At 53.9% G+C, this 21709-nt stretch overlaps 1 protein-coding gene across 1 annotated transcript; it reads left to right on the top strand.

Annotated features, from left to right (window-relative positions):
• Positions 1 to 8121: 8121 nt before the first annotated feature.
• Positions 8122 to 9819, top strand: LOC147095442 (interferon-inducible GTPase 5-like). Its single transcript, XM_085974589.1, has one exon. It carries the CDS (start codon positions 8124 to 8126, stop codon positions 9294 to 9296), a length of 1173 nt encoding a protein of 390 aa, XP_085830715.1. The 5' UTR covers positions 8122 to 8123; the 3' UTR covers positions 9297 to 9819.
• Positions 9820 to 21709: the final 11890 nt, after the last annotated feature.

Genomic DNA, 21709 nt, shown 5'->3' with positions numbered 1-21709 from the left:
CCAGAGGGGGAAAGGACAGTGTATCTAACGCACTGTGACACCCAGTCCCAGAGGGGGAAAGGACAGTGTATCTAACACACTGTGACACCCGATCCCAGAGGGGGAAAGGACAGTGTATCTAACACACTGTGACACCCGGTCCCAGAGGGGGAAAGGACAGTGTATCTAACACACTGTGACACCCGGTCCCAGAGGGGGAAAGGACAGTGTATCTAACGCACTGTGACACCCGGTCCCAGAGGGGGAAAGGACAGTGTATCTAATGCACTGTGACACCTGGTCCCAGAGGGGAAAGGACAGTGTATCTAACACACTGTGACACCCGGTCCCAGAGGGTGAAAGGACAGTGTATCTAACACACTGTGACACCCAGTCCCAGAGGGGGAAAGGACAGTGTATCTAACACATTGTGACACCCGGTCCCAGAGGAGGAAAGGACAGTGTATCTAATGCACTGTGACACCCAGTCCCAGAGGGGGAAAGGACAGTGTATCTAACGCACTGTGACACCCGGTCCCAGAGGGGGAAAGGACAGTGTATCTAACGCACTGTGACACCTGGTCCCAGAGGGGGAAAGGACAGTGTATCTAACACATTGTGACACCCGGTCCCAGAGGGTGAAAGGACAGTGTATCTAACACACTGTGACACCCAGTCCCAGAGGGGGAAAGGACAGTGTATCTAACACATTGTGACACCCGGTCCCAGAGGAGCAAAGGACAGTGTATCTAACACACTGTGTCACCCGGTCCCAGAGGGGGAAAGGACAGTGTATCTAACACACTGTGACACCCGGTCCCAGAGGGGGAAAGGACAGTGTATCTAACACACTGTGACACCCGGTCCCAGAGGGGGAAAGGACAGTGTATCTAACACACTGTGACACCTGGTCCCAGAGGGGGAAAGGACAGTGTATCTAACACACTGTGACACCCGATCCCAGAGGGGGAAAGGACAGTGTATCTAATGCACTGTGACACCCGGTCCCAGAGGGGAAAGGACAGTGTATCTAACACACTGTGACACCCGGTCCCAGAAGGGGAAAGGACAGTGTATCTAACACACTGTGACACCCGGTCCCAGAAGGGGAAAGGACAGTGTATCTAACACACTGTGACACCCAGTCACAGAGGGGGAAAGGACAGTGTATCTAACACACTGTGACACCCGGTCCCAGAAGGGGAAAGGACAGTGTATCTAATACACTGTGACACCCGGTCCCAGAAGGGGAAAGGACAGTGTATCTAACACACTGTGACACCCAGTCCCAGAGGGGGAAAGGACAGTGTATCTAACACACTGTGACACCCGATCCCAGAGGGGGAAAGGACAGTGTATCTAATGCACTGTGACACCCGGTCCCAGAGGGGGAAAGGACAGTGTATCTAACACACTGTGACACCCGGTCCCAGAGGGGGAAAGGACAATGTATCTAACGCACTGTGACACCCGGTCCCAGAGGGGGAAAGGACAGTGTATCTAACACACTGTGACACCCGGTCCCAGAGGGGGAAGGACAGTGTATCTAACACACTGTGACAGCCGGTCCCAGAGGGGGAAAGGACAGAGTATCTAACACACTGTGACACCCAGTCCCAGAGTGGGAAAGGACAGTGTATCTAACACACTGTGACACCCAGTCCCAGAGTGGGAAAGGACAGTGTATCTAACGCACTGTGACACCCGGTCCCAGAGGGGGAAAGGACAGTGTATCAAACACACTGTGACACCCGGTCCCAGAGGGGAAAGGACAGTGTGTCTAACACACTGTGACACCCGGTCCCAGAGGGGGAAAGGACAGTGTATCTAACACACTGTGACACCCGGTCCCAGAGGGGGAAAGGACAGTGTATCTAACACACTGTGACACCCGGTCCCAGAGGGGGAAAGGACAGTGTATCTAACACACTGTGACACCCGGTCCCAGAGGGGGAAAGGACAGTGTATCTAACACACTGTGACACCCGGTCCCAGAGGGGGAAAGGACAGTGTATCTAACACACTGTGACACCCGGTCCCAGAGGGGGAAAGGGCAGTGTATCTAACACACTGTGACACCCGGTCCCAGAGGGGGAAAGGACAGTGTATCTAACGCACTGTGACACCCGGTCCCAGAGGGGGAAAGGACAGTGTATCTAACGCACTGTGACACCCGATCCCAGAGGGGGAAAGGACAGTGTATCTAATGCACTGTGACACCCGGTCCCAGAAGGGGAAAGGACAGTGTATCTAACACACTGTGACACCCGGTCCCAGAGGGGGAAAGGACAGTGTATCTAATGAACTGTGACACCCGGTCCCAGAGGGGGAAAGGTCAGTGTATCTAACACTCTGTGACACCCGGTCCCAGAGCGGGAAAGGACAGTGTATCTAACACACTGTGACACCTGGTCCCAGAGGGGGAAAGGACAGTGTATCTAACACACTGTGACACCCGATCCCAGAGGGGGAAAGGACAGTGTATCTAATGCACTGTGACACCCGGTCCCAGAGGGGAAAGGACAGTGTATCTAACACACTGTGACACCCGGTCCCAGAAGGGGAAAGGACAGTGTATCTAACACACTGTGACACCCGGTCCCAGAAGGGGAAAGGACAGTGTATCTAACACACTGTGACACCCAGTCACAGAGGGGGAAAGGACAGTGTATCTAACACACTGTGACACCCGGTCCCAGAAGGGGAAAGGACAGTGTATCTAATACACTGTGACACCCGGTCCCAGAAGGGGAAAGGACAGTGTATCTAACACACTGTGACACCCAGTCCCAGAGGGGGAAAGGACAGTGTATCTAACACACTGTGACACCCGATCCCAGAGGGGGAAAGGACAGTGTATCTAATGCACTGTGACACCCGGTCCCAGAGGGGGAAAGGACAGTGTATCTAACACACTGTGACACCCGGTCCCAGAGGGGGAAAGGACAATGTATCTAACGCACTGTGACACCCGGTCCCAGAGGGGGAAAGGACAGTGTATCTAACACACTGTGACACCCGGTCCCAGAGGGGGAAGGACAGTGTATCTAACACACTGTGACAGCCGGTCCCAGAGGGGGAAAGGACAGAGTATCTAACACACTGTGACACCCAGTCCCAGAGTGGGAAAGGACAGTGTATCTAACACACTGTGACACCCAGTCCCAGAGTGGGAAAGGACAGTGTATCTAACGCACTGTGACACCCGGTCCCAGAGGGGGAAAGGACAGTGTATCAAACACACTGTGACGACCCGGTCCCAGAGGGGAAAGGACAGTGTGTCTAACACACTGTGACACCCGGCCCAGAGGGGGAAAGGACAGTGTATCTAACACACTGTGACACCCGGGTCCCAGAGGGGGAAAGGACAGTGTATCTAACACACTGTGACACCCGGTCCCAGAGGAGTCGAAAGGGACAGTGTATCTAACACACTGTGACACCCGGTCCCAGAGGGGGAAAGGACAGTGTATCTAACACACTGTGACACCCGGGTCCCAGAGGGGGAAAGGGTCAGTAACACACTGTGACACCCGGTCCCAGAGGGGGAAAGGGCAGTGTATCTAACACACTGTGACACCCGGTCCCAGAGGGGGAAAGGACAGTGTATCTAACGCACTGTGACACCCGGTCCCAGAGGGGGAAAGGACAGTGTATCTAACGCACTGTGACACCCGATCCCAGAGGGGGAAAGGACAGTGTATCTAATGCACTGTGACACCCGGTCCCAGAAGGGGAAAGGACAGTGTATCTAACACACTGTGACACCCGGTCCCAGAGGGGGAAAGGACAGTGTATCTAATGAACTGTGACACCCGGTCCCAGAGGGGGAAAGGTCAGTGTATCTAACACTCTGTGACACCCGGTCCCAGAGCGGGAAAGGACAGTGTATCTAACACACTGTGACACCCGGTCCCAGAGGGGGAAGGACAGTGTATCAAACACACTGTGACACCCAGTCCCAGAGGGGGAGAGGACAGTGTATCTAACGCACTGTGACACCCGGTCCCAGAGGGGGAAAGGACAGTGTATCTAACACACTGTGACACCCGGTCCCAGAGGGGGAAGGACAGTGTATCAAACACACTGTGACACCCAGTCCCAGAATGGGAAAGGACAGTGTATCTAACGCACTGTGACACCCGGTCCCAGAGGGGGAAAGGACAGTGTATCAAACACACTGTGACACCCGGTCCCAGAGGGGAAAGGACAGTGTGTCTAACACACTGTGACACCCGGTCCCAGAGGGGGAAAGGACAGTGTATCTAACACACTGTGACACCCGGTCCCAGAGGGGGAAAGGACAGTGTATCTAACACACTGTGACACCCGGTCCCAGAGGGGGAAAGGACAGTGTATCTAACGCACTGTGACACCCGGTCCCAGAGGGGGAAAGGACAGTGTATCTAACACACTGACACCCGGTCCCAGAGGGGAAAGGACAGTGTATCTAACACACTGTGACACCCGGTCCCAGAGGGGGAAAGGACAGTGTATCTAACACACTGTGACACCCGGTCCCAGAGGGGAAAGGACAGTGTGTCTAACACACTGTGACACCCGGTCCCAGAGGGGGAAAGGACAGTGTATCTAACACACTGTGACACCCGGTCCCAGAGGGGGAAAGGACAGTGTATCTAACACACTGTGACACCCGGTCCCAGAGGGGGAAAGGACAGTGTATCTAACGCACTGTGACACCCGGTCCCAGAGGGGGAAAGGACAGTGTATCTAACACACTGACACCCGGTCCCAGAGGGGAAAGGACAGTGTATCTAACACACTGTGACACCCGGTCCCAGAGGGGGAAAGGACAGTGTATCTAACGCACTGTGACACCCGGTCCCAGAGGGGGAAAGGACAATGTATCTAACGCACTGTGACACCTGGTCCCAGAGGGGGAAAGGACAGTGTATCTAACGCACTGTGACACCCGGTCCCAGAGGGGGAAAGGACAGTGTATCTAACACACTGTGACACCCAGTCCCAGAGGGGAAAGGACAGTGTATCTAATGCACTGTGACACCCGATCCCAGAGGGGGAAAGGACAGTGTATCTAACACACTGTGACACCCAGTCCCAGAGGGGAAAGGACAGTGTATCTAACACACTATGTCACCCGGTCCCAGAGGGGGAAAGGACAATGTATCTAACACACTGTGACACCCGGTCCCAGAGGGGGAAAGGACAGTGTATCTAACACACTGTGACACCCGGTCCCAGAGGGGGAAAGGACAGTGTATCTAACACACTGTGACACCCAGTCCCAGAGGGGGAAAGGACAGTGTATCTAACACACTGTGACACCCGGTCCCAGAGGGGGAAAGGACATTGTATCTAACACACTGTGACACCCAGTCCCAGAGGAGGAAAGGACAGTGTATCTAACGCACTGTGACACCCGGTCCCAGAGGGGGAAAGGACAGTGTATCTAATGCACTGTGACACCCGGTCCCAGAGGGGGAAAGGACAGTGTATCTAACGCACTGTGGCACCCAGTCCCAGAGGGGGAAAGGACAGTGTATCTAACGCACTGTGACACCAGGTCCCAGAGGGGGAAAGGACAGTGTATCTAACACATTGTGACACCTGGTCCCAAAGGGGGAATGGACAGTGTATCTAATGCACTGTGACACCTGGTCCCAGAGGGGAAAGGACAATGTATCTAACACACTGTGACACCCGGTCCCAGAGGGGGAAAGGACAGTCTATCTAACGCACTGTGACACTCGGTCCCAGAGGAGGAAAGGACAGTGTATCTAACGCACTGTGACACCCGGTCCCAGAGGGTGAAAGGACAGTGTATCTAACGCACTGTGACACCCGGTCCCAGAGGGGGAAAGGACAGTGTATCTAACGCACTGTGACACCCGGTCCCAGAGGGGGAAAGGACAGTGTATCTAACACACTGTGACACCCTGCCCCAGAGGGGGAAAGGACAGTGTATCTAACGCACTGTGACACCCGGTCCCAGAGGGGGAAAGGACAGTGTATCTAACACACTGTGACACCCAGTCCCAGAGGGGGAAAGGACAGTGTATCTAACACACTGTGACACCCGGTCCCAGAGGGGGAAAGGACAGTGTATCTAACACACTGTGACACCCAGTCCCAGAGGGGGAAAGGACAGTGTATCTAACGCACTGTGACACCCGATCCCAGAGGGGGAAAGGACCGTGTATCTAACACACTGTGACACCCGGTCCCAGAGAGGGAAAGGACAGTGTATCTAACGCACTGTGACACCCGGTCCCAGAGGGGGAAAGGACAGTGTATCTAACACACTGTGACACCCGGTCCCAGAGAGGGAAAGGACAGTGTATCTAACGCACTGTGACACCCGGTCCCACAGGGGGAAAGGACAGTGTATCTAACACACTGTGACACCCGGTCCCACAGGGGGAAAGGACAGTGTATCTAAAACACTGTGACACCCGGTCCCAGAGAGGGAAAGGACAGTGTATCTAACGCACTGTGACACCCGGTCCCAGAGGGGGGAAAGGACAGTGTATCTAACACACTGTGACACCCGGTCCCAGAGAGGGAAAGGACAGTGTATCTAACGCACTGTGACACCCGGTCCCAGAGAGGGAAGGGACAGTGTATCTAACGCACTGTGACACCCGGTCCCAGAGGGGGAAAGGACAGTGTATCTAACGCTCTGTGACACCCGGTCCCAGAGGGGGAAAGGACAGTGTATCTAACACACTGTGACACCCGGTCCCAGAGGGGGAAAGGACAGTGTATCTAACGCACTGTGACACCCGGTCCCAGAGGGGGAAAGGACAGTGTATCTAACACACTGTGACACCCGGTCCCAGAGGGGGAAAGGACAGTGTATCTAACGCACTGTGACACCCGGTCCCAGAGGGGGAAAGGACAGTGTATCTAACACACTGTGACACCCTGCCCCAGAGGGGGAAAGGACAGTGTATCTAACGCACTGTGACACCCGGTCCCAGAGGGGGAAAGGACAGTGTATCTAACACACTGTGACACCCAGTCCCAGAGGGGGAAAGGACAGTGTATCTAACACACTGTGACACCCGGTCCCAGAGGGGGAAAGGACAGTGTATCTAACACACTGTGACACCCAGTCCCAGAGGAGGAAAGGACAGTGTATCTAACGCACTGTGACACCCGATCCCAGAGGGGGAAAGGACCGTGTATCTAACACACTGTGACACCCGGTCCCAGAGAGGGAAAGGACAGTGTATCTAACGCACTGTGACACCCTGTCCCAGAGGGGGAAAGGACAGTGTATCTAACACACTGTGACACCCGGTCCCAGAGAGGGAAAGGACAGTGTATCTAACGCACTGTGACACCCGGTCCCACAGGGGGAAAGGACAGTGTATCTAACGCACTGTGACACCCGGTCCCAGAGAGGGAAAGGACAGTGTATCTAACACACTGTGACACCCGGTCCCAGAGAGGGAAAGGACAGTGTATCTAACACACTGTGACACCCGGTCCCAGAGGGGGAAAGGACAGTGTATCTAACACACTGTGACACCCGATCCCAGAGGGGGAAAGGACAGTGTATCTAACGCACTGTGACACCCGGTCCCAGAGAGGGAAAGGACAGTGTATCTAACGCACTGTGACACCCGGTCCCAGAGAGGGAAAGGACAGTGTATCTAACACACTGTGACACCCGGTCCCAGAGAGGGAAAGGACAGTGTATCTAACACACTGTGACACCCGGTCCCAGAGGGGGAAAGGACAGTGTATCTAACACACTGTGACACCCGATCCCAGAGGGGGAAAGGACAGTGTATCTAACACACTGTGACACCCGATCCCAGAGGGGGAAAGGACAGTGTATCTAACACACAGTGACACACGGTCCCAGAGGGGGAAAGGACAGTGTATCTAACACACTGTGACACCCAGTCCCAGAGGGTGAAAGGACAGTGTATCTAACACACTGTGACACCCGGTCCCAGAGGGGGAAAGGACAGTGTATCTAACGCACTGTGACACCCGGTCCCAGAGGGGGAAAGGACAGTGTATCTAACACACTGTGACACCCGGTCCCAGAGGGGGAAAGGACAGTGTATCTAATGCAAAAATACAAATTAAAGAATTCTAGTGAGATGATTTGTGCCACTCCGACCTCTATCTCCACTTACAGATCCACAATGGCCGGTGTCGCTGAAGATGCTAAATTCAAGTCTGTGTTCGACAATGGTGGGCTGGATGCGGTCAATCAGGAAATACAGTCAGACTTTGAGAAATCTGAGAACGCAGAGCTTCAGATTGCAGTGACGGGGGAGTCAGGCTCTGGTAAATCATCCTTCATCAATGCTTTACGGGGTATTGACGATGGTGAAGAAGGAGCAGCTCCAACAGGGGAAACAGAAACTACAGTGGAACCGACATTGTATCACCACCCGAACAAAGCTACGGTCAGTATCTGGGACCTCCCTGGGATTGGAACCCCAGACTTTAAAGCCAGTGAATATTTGGAGCGTGTAAAGTTTGAGCGATACGATTTCTTCATTATCCTCAGTGCCTCTCGCTTTACAGAGAATGACGCCTGTCTGGCCAATGAAATTCAGCAGAGGAAGAAGAAATTTTATTTGGTCCGAAGCAAAATAGACCAGGACCTGGATTCAGCCGAACGACGCGAGAAGTCCCAGTTCAATGAGGAGAAAACCCTGGAGAAACTCCGGAACAACTGCGTTGAGAATTTGAAGAAAGTGGGGATAAAATCTCCACAAGTTTTCCTCATTTCTAATTGGAAACTGGAGAAGTTTGACTTTGGGAAACTGCAGGAAGTTCTGGAAGAGGATCTTCCTGCTCTGAAGAGACGGGCCTTTTTGTTGTCTCTCCACAATATCACCTCATCGATCATAGAGAAGAAGAAAGAAGTCTTACTGAGTGACATTTGGAAGCTTGCCCTCATGTCCGCTGTGGTTGCCATGCCGCCAATCCCAGGAGTCTCCATTGCTTATGACGTTCTCCTGTTGCTGGTGATGCTCTCCTCCTATCGCACAGACTTTGGTCTGGATGTCGATTCCATCAGGAGACAGGCGAAGAGTGTGGGGAAGACGCTGGCGGAGCTCAGATCAGAAGTAAAGTCCACGTTTGGGGAGGAGGTGTCTGAAAATCTCATCGTGAAGGAGCTAACAAAGATTGCAGAGGCGAGGAGCCCGGTGGGAATCTTTCGGAAATGGCTGCCGTTGCTTCGCGAGATCACAGCTGCCAGAAACTCCTATACCACCACCTACGCCGTGCTGGAGAAAGCTGTGCAGGAGATGGCGGAGGACAGCAAGAGGGTGCTGGCGAAGGCCTTCCAGGTGATGGACTAGAGGAAAAGGAGCTGATCCTCTTCCCAACTCCTCACTGTCCAGAACACGGGAATACTCACACTCACACAGACACACACATTCACACACACACTCTCACACAGACACACACATTCACACACACTCTCACACAGACACACACACTCTCACACAGACACACACACACTCACACAGACACACACATTCACACACACAGACACACACACACTCACACAGACACACACATTCACACACACACTCTCACACAGACACACAGTTTCACACACACACTCACACAGACACACACATTCACACACACACTCTCACACAGACACACACATTCACACACGCACTCTCACACAGACACACACACACTCACACAGACACACACATTCACACACACACTCTCACACAGACACACACATTCACACACACACTCACACAGACACACACATTCACACACACACTCTCACACAGACACACACATTCACACACACTCACACAGACACACACATTCACACACACACTCTCACACAGACACACACACTCACACAGATACACACATTCACACGCACACTCACACAGTCACACACACACTCTCACACAGACACACACATTCACACACACACTCTCACACACATTCACACACACTCTCACACAGACACACACATTCACACACACACAAACATTCACACACACACTCTCACACAGACACACACATTCACACACACTCTCACACATACACACACATTCACACACACACTCTCACACAGGCACACACATTCACACACACACTCTCACACAGACACACACATTCACACACACTCACACATACACACACATTCACACACACACTCTCACACAGACACACACATTCACACACACTCACACATACACACACATTCACACACACACTCTCACACAGACACACACATTCACACACACACTCTCACACAGACACACACATTCACACACACACTCTCACACAGACACACACTCTCACACAGACACACACATATTCACACACACTCACACATACACACACATTCACACACACTCTCACACAGACACACACATTCACACACACACTCACACAGACACACACATTCACACACACATTCACACACACACTCTCACACACACAAACATTCACACACACACTCTCACACACACACACATTCACACACACACTCTCACACAGACACACACATTCACACACACACTCTCACACAGACACACACATTCACACACACACTCACACAGACACACACATTCACACACACACTCACATACACACACATTCACACACACACTCACACAGACACACACATTCACACACACACTCTCACACATACACACCTTCACACACACACTCTCACACAGACACACACATTCACACACACACTCTCACACAGACACACACATTCACACACACACTCTCACACAGACACACACATTCACACACACTCTCACACAGACACACACACACTCTCACACAGACACACACATTCACACACACTCTCACACAGACACACACATTCACACACACACTCTCACACAGACACACACATTCACACACACTCTCACAGACACACACACTAACACACAGACACAAACATTCACACACACTCTCACACACACACACATTCACACACACACTCTCACACATACACACACATTCACACACACACTCTCACACATACACACACATTCACACACACACTCTCACACAGACACACACATTCACACACACACTCTAACACATACACACACATTCACACACACACACATTCACACACACACTCTCACACATACACACACATTCACACACACACTCACACAGACACACACATTCGCACACACACTCTCACACAGACACACACATTCACACACACTCTCACACAGACACACATTCACACACACACTCTCACACAGACACACACATTCACACACACACTCACACAGACACACATTCACACACACACTCTCACACAGACACACACATTCACACACACACTCTCACAGAGACACACACATTCACACACACACTCTCACACAGACACACACATTGACACACACACTCTCACACAGACACACACATTCACACACACACTCTCACACAGACACACACATTCACACACACACTCTCACACAGACACACACATTCACACACACACTCACACAGACACACATTCACACACACACTCTCACACAGACACACACATTCACACACACACTCTCACACAGACACACACATTCACACACACACTCTCACACATGCACACACATTCACACACACACTCTCACTCCCAGACACACATTCACACACACACTCTCACACACACACACACATTCACACACACACTCTCACACATACACACACATTCACACACACACTCTCACACAGACACACACATTCACACACACACTCTCACACATACACACACATTCACACACACACTCTCACACAGACACACACATTCACACACACACTCTCACACAGACACACACATTCACACACACACTCTCACACATACACACACATTCACACACACACTCTCACACATACACACACATTCACACACACACTCTCACACAGATACACACATTCACAGCGAATGGAGGAGTCCATAGTGAACATGAGCAGAGCCTTTGTGGAGTCATTGGCGCATGAACGCATCACCACGGTGGAATGGATGGCTACCTACGTGCAAATGATCGCTGCCTCCATGGTAAGGCTGGCTACCGTAGAGGAGAGGATGGCTACGGTAGAGGAGAGGAGGGCAACGGTAGAGGAGAGGAGGGATACGGCCATGGAGGAGGTTAGTCGCCAGGGTATGGAAAACATGGTGAGTGTTCAGAATAGACTGACATCTCTGGAGGAGCGATAGTCAGGTATTGAACAGAGAAACCAGACCTTCATGGCAGGCCCTCTGAGTAGGACTGCCATTGTAGAAACGGGCCCCCATGGCCCGCCTGATGTGCAGCAAGCTGCTCTCAAGCCACTTGCAGGCACTGAGTGGGACCTGACCCATGAGAGGGAGGTTGGTGGCAGACCTCAAGGAAGTGGGGGCTCGTCTCCAAGCGCTCACACTTCCATGCCACTGCAGAGCCCTCGGTCAGAGCCCCGCCGGAGTACACACCCAACGGAGATAGACGTCTCAACTCCTGCACAGCCGCAGGAGCAGCAGACTGCTGGCTAGCCCTCACAGGCTCGCCACCCCAGAGGACGCCCGCCAAAGGTGTTGAGACAGGAGCAGCAGGAAAGTGAGCAAGGGGCCTCCACATCTGCTGAAGCCACAGGGGAACCACTACGTAGGAGCACGTGTGAGAGGAAAATAAAGCACTAATAGTTACAAGGGTAGTCACTTGGGTGAAATGTGTTTATTTTTAAAATGCCATCAGTTGGTTATTGTAAATAAAATTTCTGATGGCAACTTCTGCAGTTGTGACGTGTGTCATTTCGCGAATGGGGCTGGAGGTCCTCTAATGCCAAGAGGGGAAGGAAAAAAAGGCCTCCCATGCTTCTGGTAGATGCCTCAGTTGAGGAAGCGCTGAGTGAGGGTGGTGAGAGGGGTCTCCCAGGAGATCACACTGGAGATGGGTGTGAGGCTCCAAACTTCCACAGCTGTGGTTATGCCTTATAAAAGTTGCCCCAGACCTGAGACAACAAAGTCCTGCCACCTGCAAATGATGACTGATCAAATATCCTCTTTAATGTTGGACCTGCAGCTGATAGTCAGCAAGCCAATAGTGTTCACGCCAGGTTTCACAGGCGTCATCCCCACCAGGCGTATTTTATGTGGGAAAAGGGTTAAACAGGCAAGGGCCTGTTAAAATGGGATTATAAAGGCCAATGAATGCTGTTTAAGGGCCCTAAAGACCAGTCCCGCCTGTTGCAGGTTGGGGGGGGGGGGGGTGGTCGCGACCCCCAGGTTTTGTGATTTTAACCCTCCGCACGCCAAAAAGCCCGCCTCACGGCCCAATGAAAATCGAGCCCAGAAAGCTAGCATGCAGGCACAGCAAGCAATGAGGAAGGCAAATGACACGTTGGCCTTTATTGCAAGGGGGTTGGAGTATAAGAGTAAGGAAGTCTTGCTACAATTGTACAGGGCCTTGGTGAGACCACACCTGGAGAACTGCGCACAGTTTTAGTCGCCTTATCTAAGGAAGGATACACTCGCCTTGGAGGCGGTGCAACGAAGGTTCACCAGATTGATTCCTGGGATGAGAGGGCTGTCCTATGATGAGAGATTGTGTTGAATCCAGACCGTCGCACCATCACACAGTTTAACGGGAACATTGCATTCGGCCCATCGTGCCTGTACCGGCCCTTTGAAAGTGCTCTCCAATTAGTCCTACTCCCCATCTCTTTCCCCGCATGTGTGCATATTTCCCCTTCAAGTATTTATCCAATTCCCTTTTGAAAGTTACTGTTGAATATACTTCAACCACCCTTTCATGCAGCGCATTCCAGATCACATCTCGCTGCGTTGAAGTATGTTTCCTCATCTCTCCACTGGTTCTTCTTTCAATCCCCTTAAATTTGTGTCCTCTGGTAATCGACCCTTCTGACGCTAGGAAACATTTCTCCTTATTTAGTCTATCAAAACCATTCTTGGTTTTCAGAGTGGGGTCAGTGTTCAGAGTGGGGTCAGTAATCAGAGCGGGGGGCCCGCGTTCAGAGCGGGGGTCAGTGTTCAGAGCGGGGGTCAGTGTTCAGAGCGGGGACCCGTGTTCAGAGTGGGGGTCAGTGTTCAGAGCGGGGACCCGTGTTCAGAGCGGGGGTCAGTGTTCAGAGTGGGGACCCGTGCTCAGAGTGGGGACCCGTGCTCAGAGTGGGGACCCGTGCTCAGAGTGGGGACCCGTGCTCAGAGTGGGGACCCGTGCTCAGAGTGGGGACCCGTGCTCAGAGTGGGGACCCGTGCTCAGAGTGGGGACCCGTGCTCAGAGTGGGGACCCGTGCTCAGAGTGGGGACCCGTGCTCAGAGTGGGGACCCGTGCTCAGAGTGGGGACCCGTGCTCAGAGTGGGGACCCGTGCTCAGAGTGGGGACCCGTGCTCAGAGTGGGGACCCGTGCTCAGAGTGGGGACCCGTGCTCAGAGTGGGGACCCGTGCTCAGAGTGGGGACCCGTGCTCAGAGCGGGGGCCGGCGTTCAGAGCGGGTGCCCCGCGTTCAGAGCGGGTGCCCCGCGTTCAGAGCGGGGGTCCCGCGTTCAGAGCGGGGGTCCCGCGTTCAGAGCGGGGGGCCCGCGCTCAGCGGGGGGCCCGCGCTCAGAGTGGGGTCAGTATTCAGAGTGGGGACCCGTGCTCAGAGTGGGGACCCGTGCTCAGAGTGGGGACCCGTGCTCAGAGTGGGGACCCGTGCTCAGAGTGGGGACCCGTGCTCAGAGTGGGGACCCGTGCTCAGAGTGGGGACCCGAGCTCAGAGTGGGGACCCGAGCTCAGAGTGGGGACCCGAGCTCAGAGTGGGGACCCGAGCTCAGAGTGGGGACCCGAGCTCAGAGTGGGGACCCGAGCTCAGAGTGGGGACCCGAGCTCAGAGTGGGGAGCCGAGCTCAGAGGGGGGACCCGTGCTCAGAGCGGGGACCCGTGCTCAGAGCGGGGACCCGTGCTCAGAGCGGGGACCCGCGCTCAGAGCGGGGACCCGCGCTCAGAGCGGGGACCCGTGCTCAGAGCGGGGACCCGTGCTCAGAGCGGGGGCCCGCGCTCAGAGCGGGGGCCCGCGCTCAGAGCGGGGGCCCGCGCTCAGAGCGGGTGCCGGCGCTCAGAGCGGGGGCCGGCGCTCAGAGCGGGGGCCGGCGCTCAGAGCGGGGGCCGGCGCTCAGAGCGGGGGCCGGCGTTCAGAGCGGGTGCCCCGCGTTCAGAGCGGGGGTCCCGCGTTCAGAGCGGGGGGCCCGCGTTCAGAGCGGGGGTCAGTGTTCAGAGCGGGGACCCGCGTTCAGAGCGGGGACCCGCGTTCAGAGCGGGGACCCGCGTTCAGAGCGGGGACCCGCGTTCAGAGCGGGGTCTCGCGTTCATAGCGGGGACGCGTGTTCAGAGCGGGGGTCCCGCGTTCAGAGCGGGGGGGCCCGCGCTCAGAGCGGGGGACCCGCGTTCAGAGCGGGGACGCGCGTTCAGAGCGGGGGGTCCCGCGTTCAGAGCGGGGGGCCCGCGCTCAGAGCGGGGGACCCGCGTTCAGAGCGGGGACCCGCGTTCAGAGCGGGGGTCCCGCGTTCAGAGCGGGGGGCCCGCGTTCAGAGCGGGGGACCCGCGTTCAGAGCGGGGGACCCGCGTTCAGAGCGGGGACCCGCGTTCAGAGTGCGGACCTGTTGGATCCGTGGTTCAGTGGATATGCTGTTATTAAATAATCACACGGATGCTGTACATTAACAATAGACAGGTCTTTACTGGAGGAGGGTAGTCTCAAGACTGGGGGTACAGAGGCATGCGCAAAGCTTATATACCGGTGTGGTCACTGCCGGTACTACAGTATACAGGAGCTGTAAAAGTAGTTCTGACTTAAAGGCACATACACTACAATTCCTCCCCTTTTAGATTAGTAGTACCCCTAATATTCAAATTACAATTGACATTTCAACATGTACATTAAACAACAAAAGTCCATTTATAGATTCAGTCTTTGGGGCGGCTTCCTGACCCTTTCGGGATAGCGCCTTTCTGGAGGTTCTTGTTCTTGGTGCAGAGACGATTCTGACCCCTTTTCATCGGGTAGTTCATCGGGTTCCACTGCTACTGGGTCTGAAGTAGACGCTACCGGTATGTCGGGTTCATTCCCACGTACTCGAGACATGGGGTTGACGCGTTCCTGTGACGCTAAGATCTGATCGACGTGGCATCTCACAATGTTCTCCCCGACATCCACTGTGTACATTAATGGCCCCTGCCTTGTACATATCGTTCCGGGTTGCCATTACTCTGTTCGATAGTCACGGGCCAAGACTGGTTGCCCTACATTGAAGCTGCTTGTCGGCTTCTCATTGATGTGCTGGAATTGTTTGTCCTCAACATTTCTTCGCACATTTGGTCTGAGCAAGTCCAGACGAGATCTCAACCTTCGGTTAAAGAACATCATGGCCGGGGTCTGGTTGGTAACTGCATGTGTCGCGTTTCGGTAGGCTAATAAGAAATTGTCCATCTTATGCTGTAGTGGAATTTCATCATCGCACATGGCCTTTATCGCCTTCTTAAAGGTTTGTACGAACCTCTCAGCCAATCCATTTGTGGCTGGATGATACGGGGCGGATGTGTAATGCCTTACCCCATTCCCTCTCATAAATTTTTGGAACTCGTCGGACACAAACTGTGGTCCATTATCAGAGCAAATCTGCTCTGGCAAACCGTTTCTGGCAAATATGGTCCGTAGGACTGCAATCATTTTCACTGTAGTGGTTGAAGACATTTTTATCACCTCAGGCCACTTTGAATGAGCATCCACTGCTATTAAGAACATTGAGTCCATGAATGGACCAGCAAAATCAATATGCACCCGTTGCCATGGAGAGGAGGGCCACTCCCATGGGTGTAGAGTGGCATGTGGTGGTGCATTTTGGACCTTCTGGCATCCTAAGCAGCTCTTAGTTAGGTCTTCAATTTGTTGATCGATTCCCGGCCACCACACATAAGCCCTAGCAAGGCTTTTCATTTTCACTCCCCCCAGATGACCTTCATGTAGCTCATTTAGCACTCTCCCTTAACTTGGGTGGAATCACCACTCTGGGTCCACACATCACTGTCCCCTGGCATACTGACAGCTGTACTCTTCTGGATGAGAATGCTGGCAACAGTGAGTCGCCATGTGTTGGCCATCCCCTCACCGTCAAATCATATACCCGAGACAGCGTCGGATCATTGCGGGTCTCCTCTATATCCGCGTTTGTTACTGGCAATCGTTCAATTATTGACGAATAAAATATCTCGATAGGGTCCACTGCTGGTGCTTCCTCCACAGTAGGCAGTGGCAGGCGCGATAGCCCATCAGCGTTCCCATGCTGTTTCGTGCCTTTATATTCTATTTCATCTTGATTCGCCCCTGGAAACAGGGACCATCTTTGTAACCGCTGTGCAGTCATCACTGGAACACCCTTCTTAGGATTAAAGATGGAGACATGTGGTTGGTGGTCAGTCAGCAAGGTGAACTTCTGCCCATGCAGATAGTGGTTGAATTTTTTTACTCCCCATACTAGGCTGAGGGCCTCCCTGTCAACCTGGGTGTAGTTGCACTCGGCTGAGGTTAGTGACCGAGACGCAAAGGCTACTGGCCTCTCCAACCCATCTGGGAATTTGTGCCACAGCACCACTCCAATACCATAGGGTGATGCATCACATGCCAAACGAATTGGTAGTGCTGGGTTGAAATGGGCCAACACCTCTTTTGATGTGATCAATTCTTTACAATTCTGGAAAGCTCGTCTACGTTCGTCATCCCACTTCCATGGTACCCCTGTTTGCAGTAGGGTGTTCAGTGGGTGTAATACCGTAGACAAATTTGGTAAGAACTTGTGGTAGTAGTTTACCAGCCCGAGGAACAACCTCAGTTGTGACACATTTTCCGGTGTTGAAGCCTTGACTACTGCCTCAATCTTGTCAGGGGACTTATGTAACCCCTCTTCATCGATGACGTGGCCACAATACGAGGTCTGTTTCTGGAAAAACTCGCACGTGTGGCGATTAGCTCGTAGCCCATACTCCTTTAATCTGGTGAGCACCTTTCCCAAGTTGGCGAGGTGATCACCGTCATTTTCGCCCGTGACCAAGATGTCGTCCAAATAACACTGGGTCCCTGGAATCCCTTGCAGGACCTGATCCATCGCCCTTTGCCAGATAGCCGGAGCCGAGGCTACTCCAAACACCAGCCGGTTGTATTGATAGAGACCTTTATGAGTGTTGATCGTAAGGTATTGTTTCGAAGCTTCTTCTACCTCAATTTGCAAGTACGCCTGGGCTAGATCAATTTTGGTGAAGCGTTTACCTCCAGATAGCGAGGCGAAAATATCCTCAATTCATGGAAGCGGATATTGTACCGTGTGAAGGACTGGGTTCACTGTCACCTTAAAATCCCCACAGATGCGGACCTTCTTTGGTTCCCCAGGCGTATTACTCAACGACCTCTTCATTACAGGAACGATGGGTGTAGCCCACTCGCTCCAGTCCACCTTGGACAGTACTCCTGAACGTTCCAACCCTTCCAGCTCTGCTTCAACAGCTGGTCTGATCGCATAAGGCACTGGCCTGGCCTTCAGAAACTTTGGGCTTGCATTTTCCTCTATTTTAATCGTTGCTGTTATTCCTTTTAGTGTTCCTAGTCCTTCCTGGAACACTTCTTTTGTGTCAGTTAGCATTTTTGACAGTCGTCCAGGTGTGACATCGTCATCCTTTTTGGCCTCAACCTTCAGTGCCTGTATGGAATGCCAATCTAATCGTATCTTCCGGATCCATTCACGTCCTAGCAGTGGTGGTCCTCCATCTGGCAATACATATATATCCATTTTAGGTATTTCCTGGCCTTTATATGTCACTTTCACCCTTATTTTTCCTTTGGGGTTAGACTTTTTGCCCCGTATACATCTTCAAGACAATCTCTGTAGCTTTCAAGGGTATGTGTGAAAATAGCCGCTTGTAGTCTCTTTGATTTATGACTGTTAGAGCTGACCCTGTGTCCAATTCCATTTTCACTTGGACTCCGTCTATCTTGAGTGTAACCCAGATAGCCTGGTGATCCTCCATTTCTGTCTTATGTAGTTTCAGACAACCCAACTCCTTGCTTCCGGAGTCTGTGTCACTTTTCTGTTCATCTGAACCACTGTCCATCACCTGGTGTACCTTTTTGTACTTCTCCTGTGGAGATTTCTTACTGTTGGTTTTCTTCCCAGACCTGCTTTCCCACACTGTCTGCACACTTGGTCCTTGAACCAACAATCTTTCTGGTCATGTGTTGTTCTACCGCAGCGATAGCACTTCCCTGTTCCATAGGACATTTCATTGGTGCCATATTCTTGCGGTCTCCGTTGTATCTCTGCAGCGCCCCTTGCGGCTGCTTCGTGTGATACTGCCATACTGAAAGCTTTGTCCAGCGTAAGGTCCTTTTCTGATAGAAGCCGTTTCTGGGTTCCTTCACTTTGTAGCCCACACACAAACTTGTCCCTTAAAGTATCTGCTAGTCCCGCTCCAAACTGGCAGTGTTTCGAGAGCTTGCGCAGTTCTGTTAGGTACTCAGCATTGCTTTCATCTTTGTGTTGGTTCCTTTTATGGAACTTAAATCGTTCTGCTATCAGCAGCGGTGTGCGGTTTAAGTGGTCCTGTAGGATTTCTACTATGCTTTCAAAATTCTTGTTTACCTGCTTCTCTGGGGTTATTAGATTTCGCAGTAACCCATAAGGTTTTGCACCCATGGAATTTGACAGAACCAGTGCTTTATTAGCATCTGGCACTTCATTCGCCCTGCAGTACACCTCAATACGTTCCACATATGTCGCCCAATCTTCGACTTCATTGTCGAACATAGAGAAACTGCCACTCTTCGGCATCCTTCGGTGTGAGTTAACTGTCAAAAATGGCGGCTCCCGTGCTTCCCCTTCTTCTCCGCTGGCACAAAATGGCGTCTCCCGCACTTTCCTTCCTTCCCGCGCTCGCCCTTCTTCTCCGCTGCGGCTTCTAAAAATGGCGCCTACCGCGCTCTTCCTTCTTCTCCGCTGCTCAATGGCATCTCCAGCGCTCCCCTTTGCCCCGCGGACCCTGTTCAGCCCGTGAGCCCTGGCTGTGCTCTGCGCGTTCTTCTTTTTATATTTTTCGACGCCGCTCAGTCTAGAACCCGGCTGTTTCTTTACCCTCTCTCTCTCCGGTTTGTTTTCTTTTTCTCGACGCCGCTCGGTGTTCAACCCCCGGCTGCGCCCTGCGCTCTTCACCCTCGGTCTTACCCCGTCGACGCTGCTCGGCTTTCTCTCCGCCGTCGGTCGGCTCCAGCCGCCGCTGCCCGGGAAGGGTCTGCGCTGGACCTGTCGTCAGTCTCTTGCTGCTCGTCGTGACTGGGGAACAAAGCCCGGCTCTCCACAGCCTCCCCAGTGAAGTTGGATCACTGCCTGACTGCTGGGCGGTTGCTCGTGGTCGACGCCCGTGTTCCTGGCCTCGACTATTTTTTTTTAATGTTGCAGGTAGATTCGAATCTGTTCAGAGTGGGGACCCGCGTTCAGAGTGGGGAGCCGTGTTCAGAGTGGGGATTTCAGAGTGGGGAGCCGTGTTCAGAGTGGGGAGCCGTGTTCAGAGTGGGGATTTCAGAGTGGGGAGCCGTGTTCAGAGTGGGGAGCCGTGTTCAGAGCGGGGACCGGAGTTCAGAGCGGGGACCGGAGTTCAGAGTGGGGAGCCGTGTTCAGAGTGGGGACCGGCGTTCAGAGCGGGGACCCGAGTTCAGAGCGGGGACCGGAGTTCAGAGTGGGGAGCCGTGTTCAGAGTGGGGACCGGCGTTCAGAGCGGGGACCCGAGTTCAGAGCGGGGTCCCGCGTTCGGAGCGGGGACCCGAGTTCGGAGCGGGGACCGGAGTTCGGAGCGGGGACCCGAGTTCGGAGCGGGGACCGGCGTTCGGAGCGGGGACCCGAGTTCGGAGCGGGGACCCGTGTTCGGAGCGGGGACTCGAGTTCGGAGCGGGGACCGGCGTTCGGAGCGGGGACCCGAGTTCGGAGCGGGGAGCCGTGTTCAGAGTGGGGCCCCGAGTTCAGAGTGGGGACCCGTGTTCAGAGTGGGGACCCGAGTTCAGAGTGGGGCCCCTAGTTCAGAGTGGGGCCCCGAGTTCAGAGTGGGGACCCGAGTTCAGAGTGGGGCCCCTAGTTCAGAGTGGGGCCCCGAGTTCAGAGTGGGGACCCGAGTTCGGAGTGGGGCCCCTAGTTCGGAGCGGGGCCCCGAGTTCAGAGCGGGGACCCGAGTTCAGAGTGGGGACCCTAGTTCGGAGTGGGGCCCCGAGTTCGGAGTGGGGCCCCGAGTTCGGAGTGGGGACCCTAGTTCGGAGTGGGGCCCCGAGTTCGGAGTGGGGCCCCGAGTTCGGAGTGGGGACCCGTGTTCGGAGTGGGGCCCCGAGTTCGGAGTGGGGCCCCGAGTTCGGAGTGGGGACCCGAGTTCGGAGCGGGGACTCGAGTTCGGAGCGGGGCCCCGAGTTCGGAGCGGGGACCCGTGTTCGGAGCGGGGACCCGAGTTCGGAGCGGGGCCCCGAGTTCGGAGCGGGGACCCGTGTTCGGAGCGGGGACCCGAGTTCGGAGCGGGGACCCGTGTTCAGAGCGGGGACCCGCGTTCAGAGTGTGGGACCCGTGTTCAGAGTGTGGGTCCCGAGTTCAGAGTGTGGGACCCGTGTTCAGAGCGGGGACCCGAGTTCAGAGTGTGGGACCCGCGTTCAGAGTGTGGGTCCCGCGTTCAGAGTGTGGGTCCCGAGTTCAGAGTGTGGGTCCCGAGTT

This window comes from Somniosus microcephalus, unplaced genomic scaffold (genome assembly GCF_052327205.1).
Source record: "Somniosus microcephalus isolate GS21.2 unplaced genomic scaffold, FLI_Smic_1.0 unresolved_chr1, whole genome shotgun sequence".
NCBI classification, from domain to species: Eukaryota; Metazoa; Chordata; class Chondrichthyes; order Squaliformes; family Somniosidae; genus Somniosus; species Somniosus microcephalus.
This window is presented reverse-complemented; position numbering and strand designations above follow the sequence as displayed.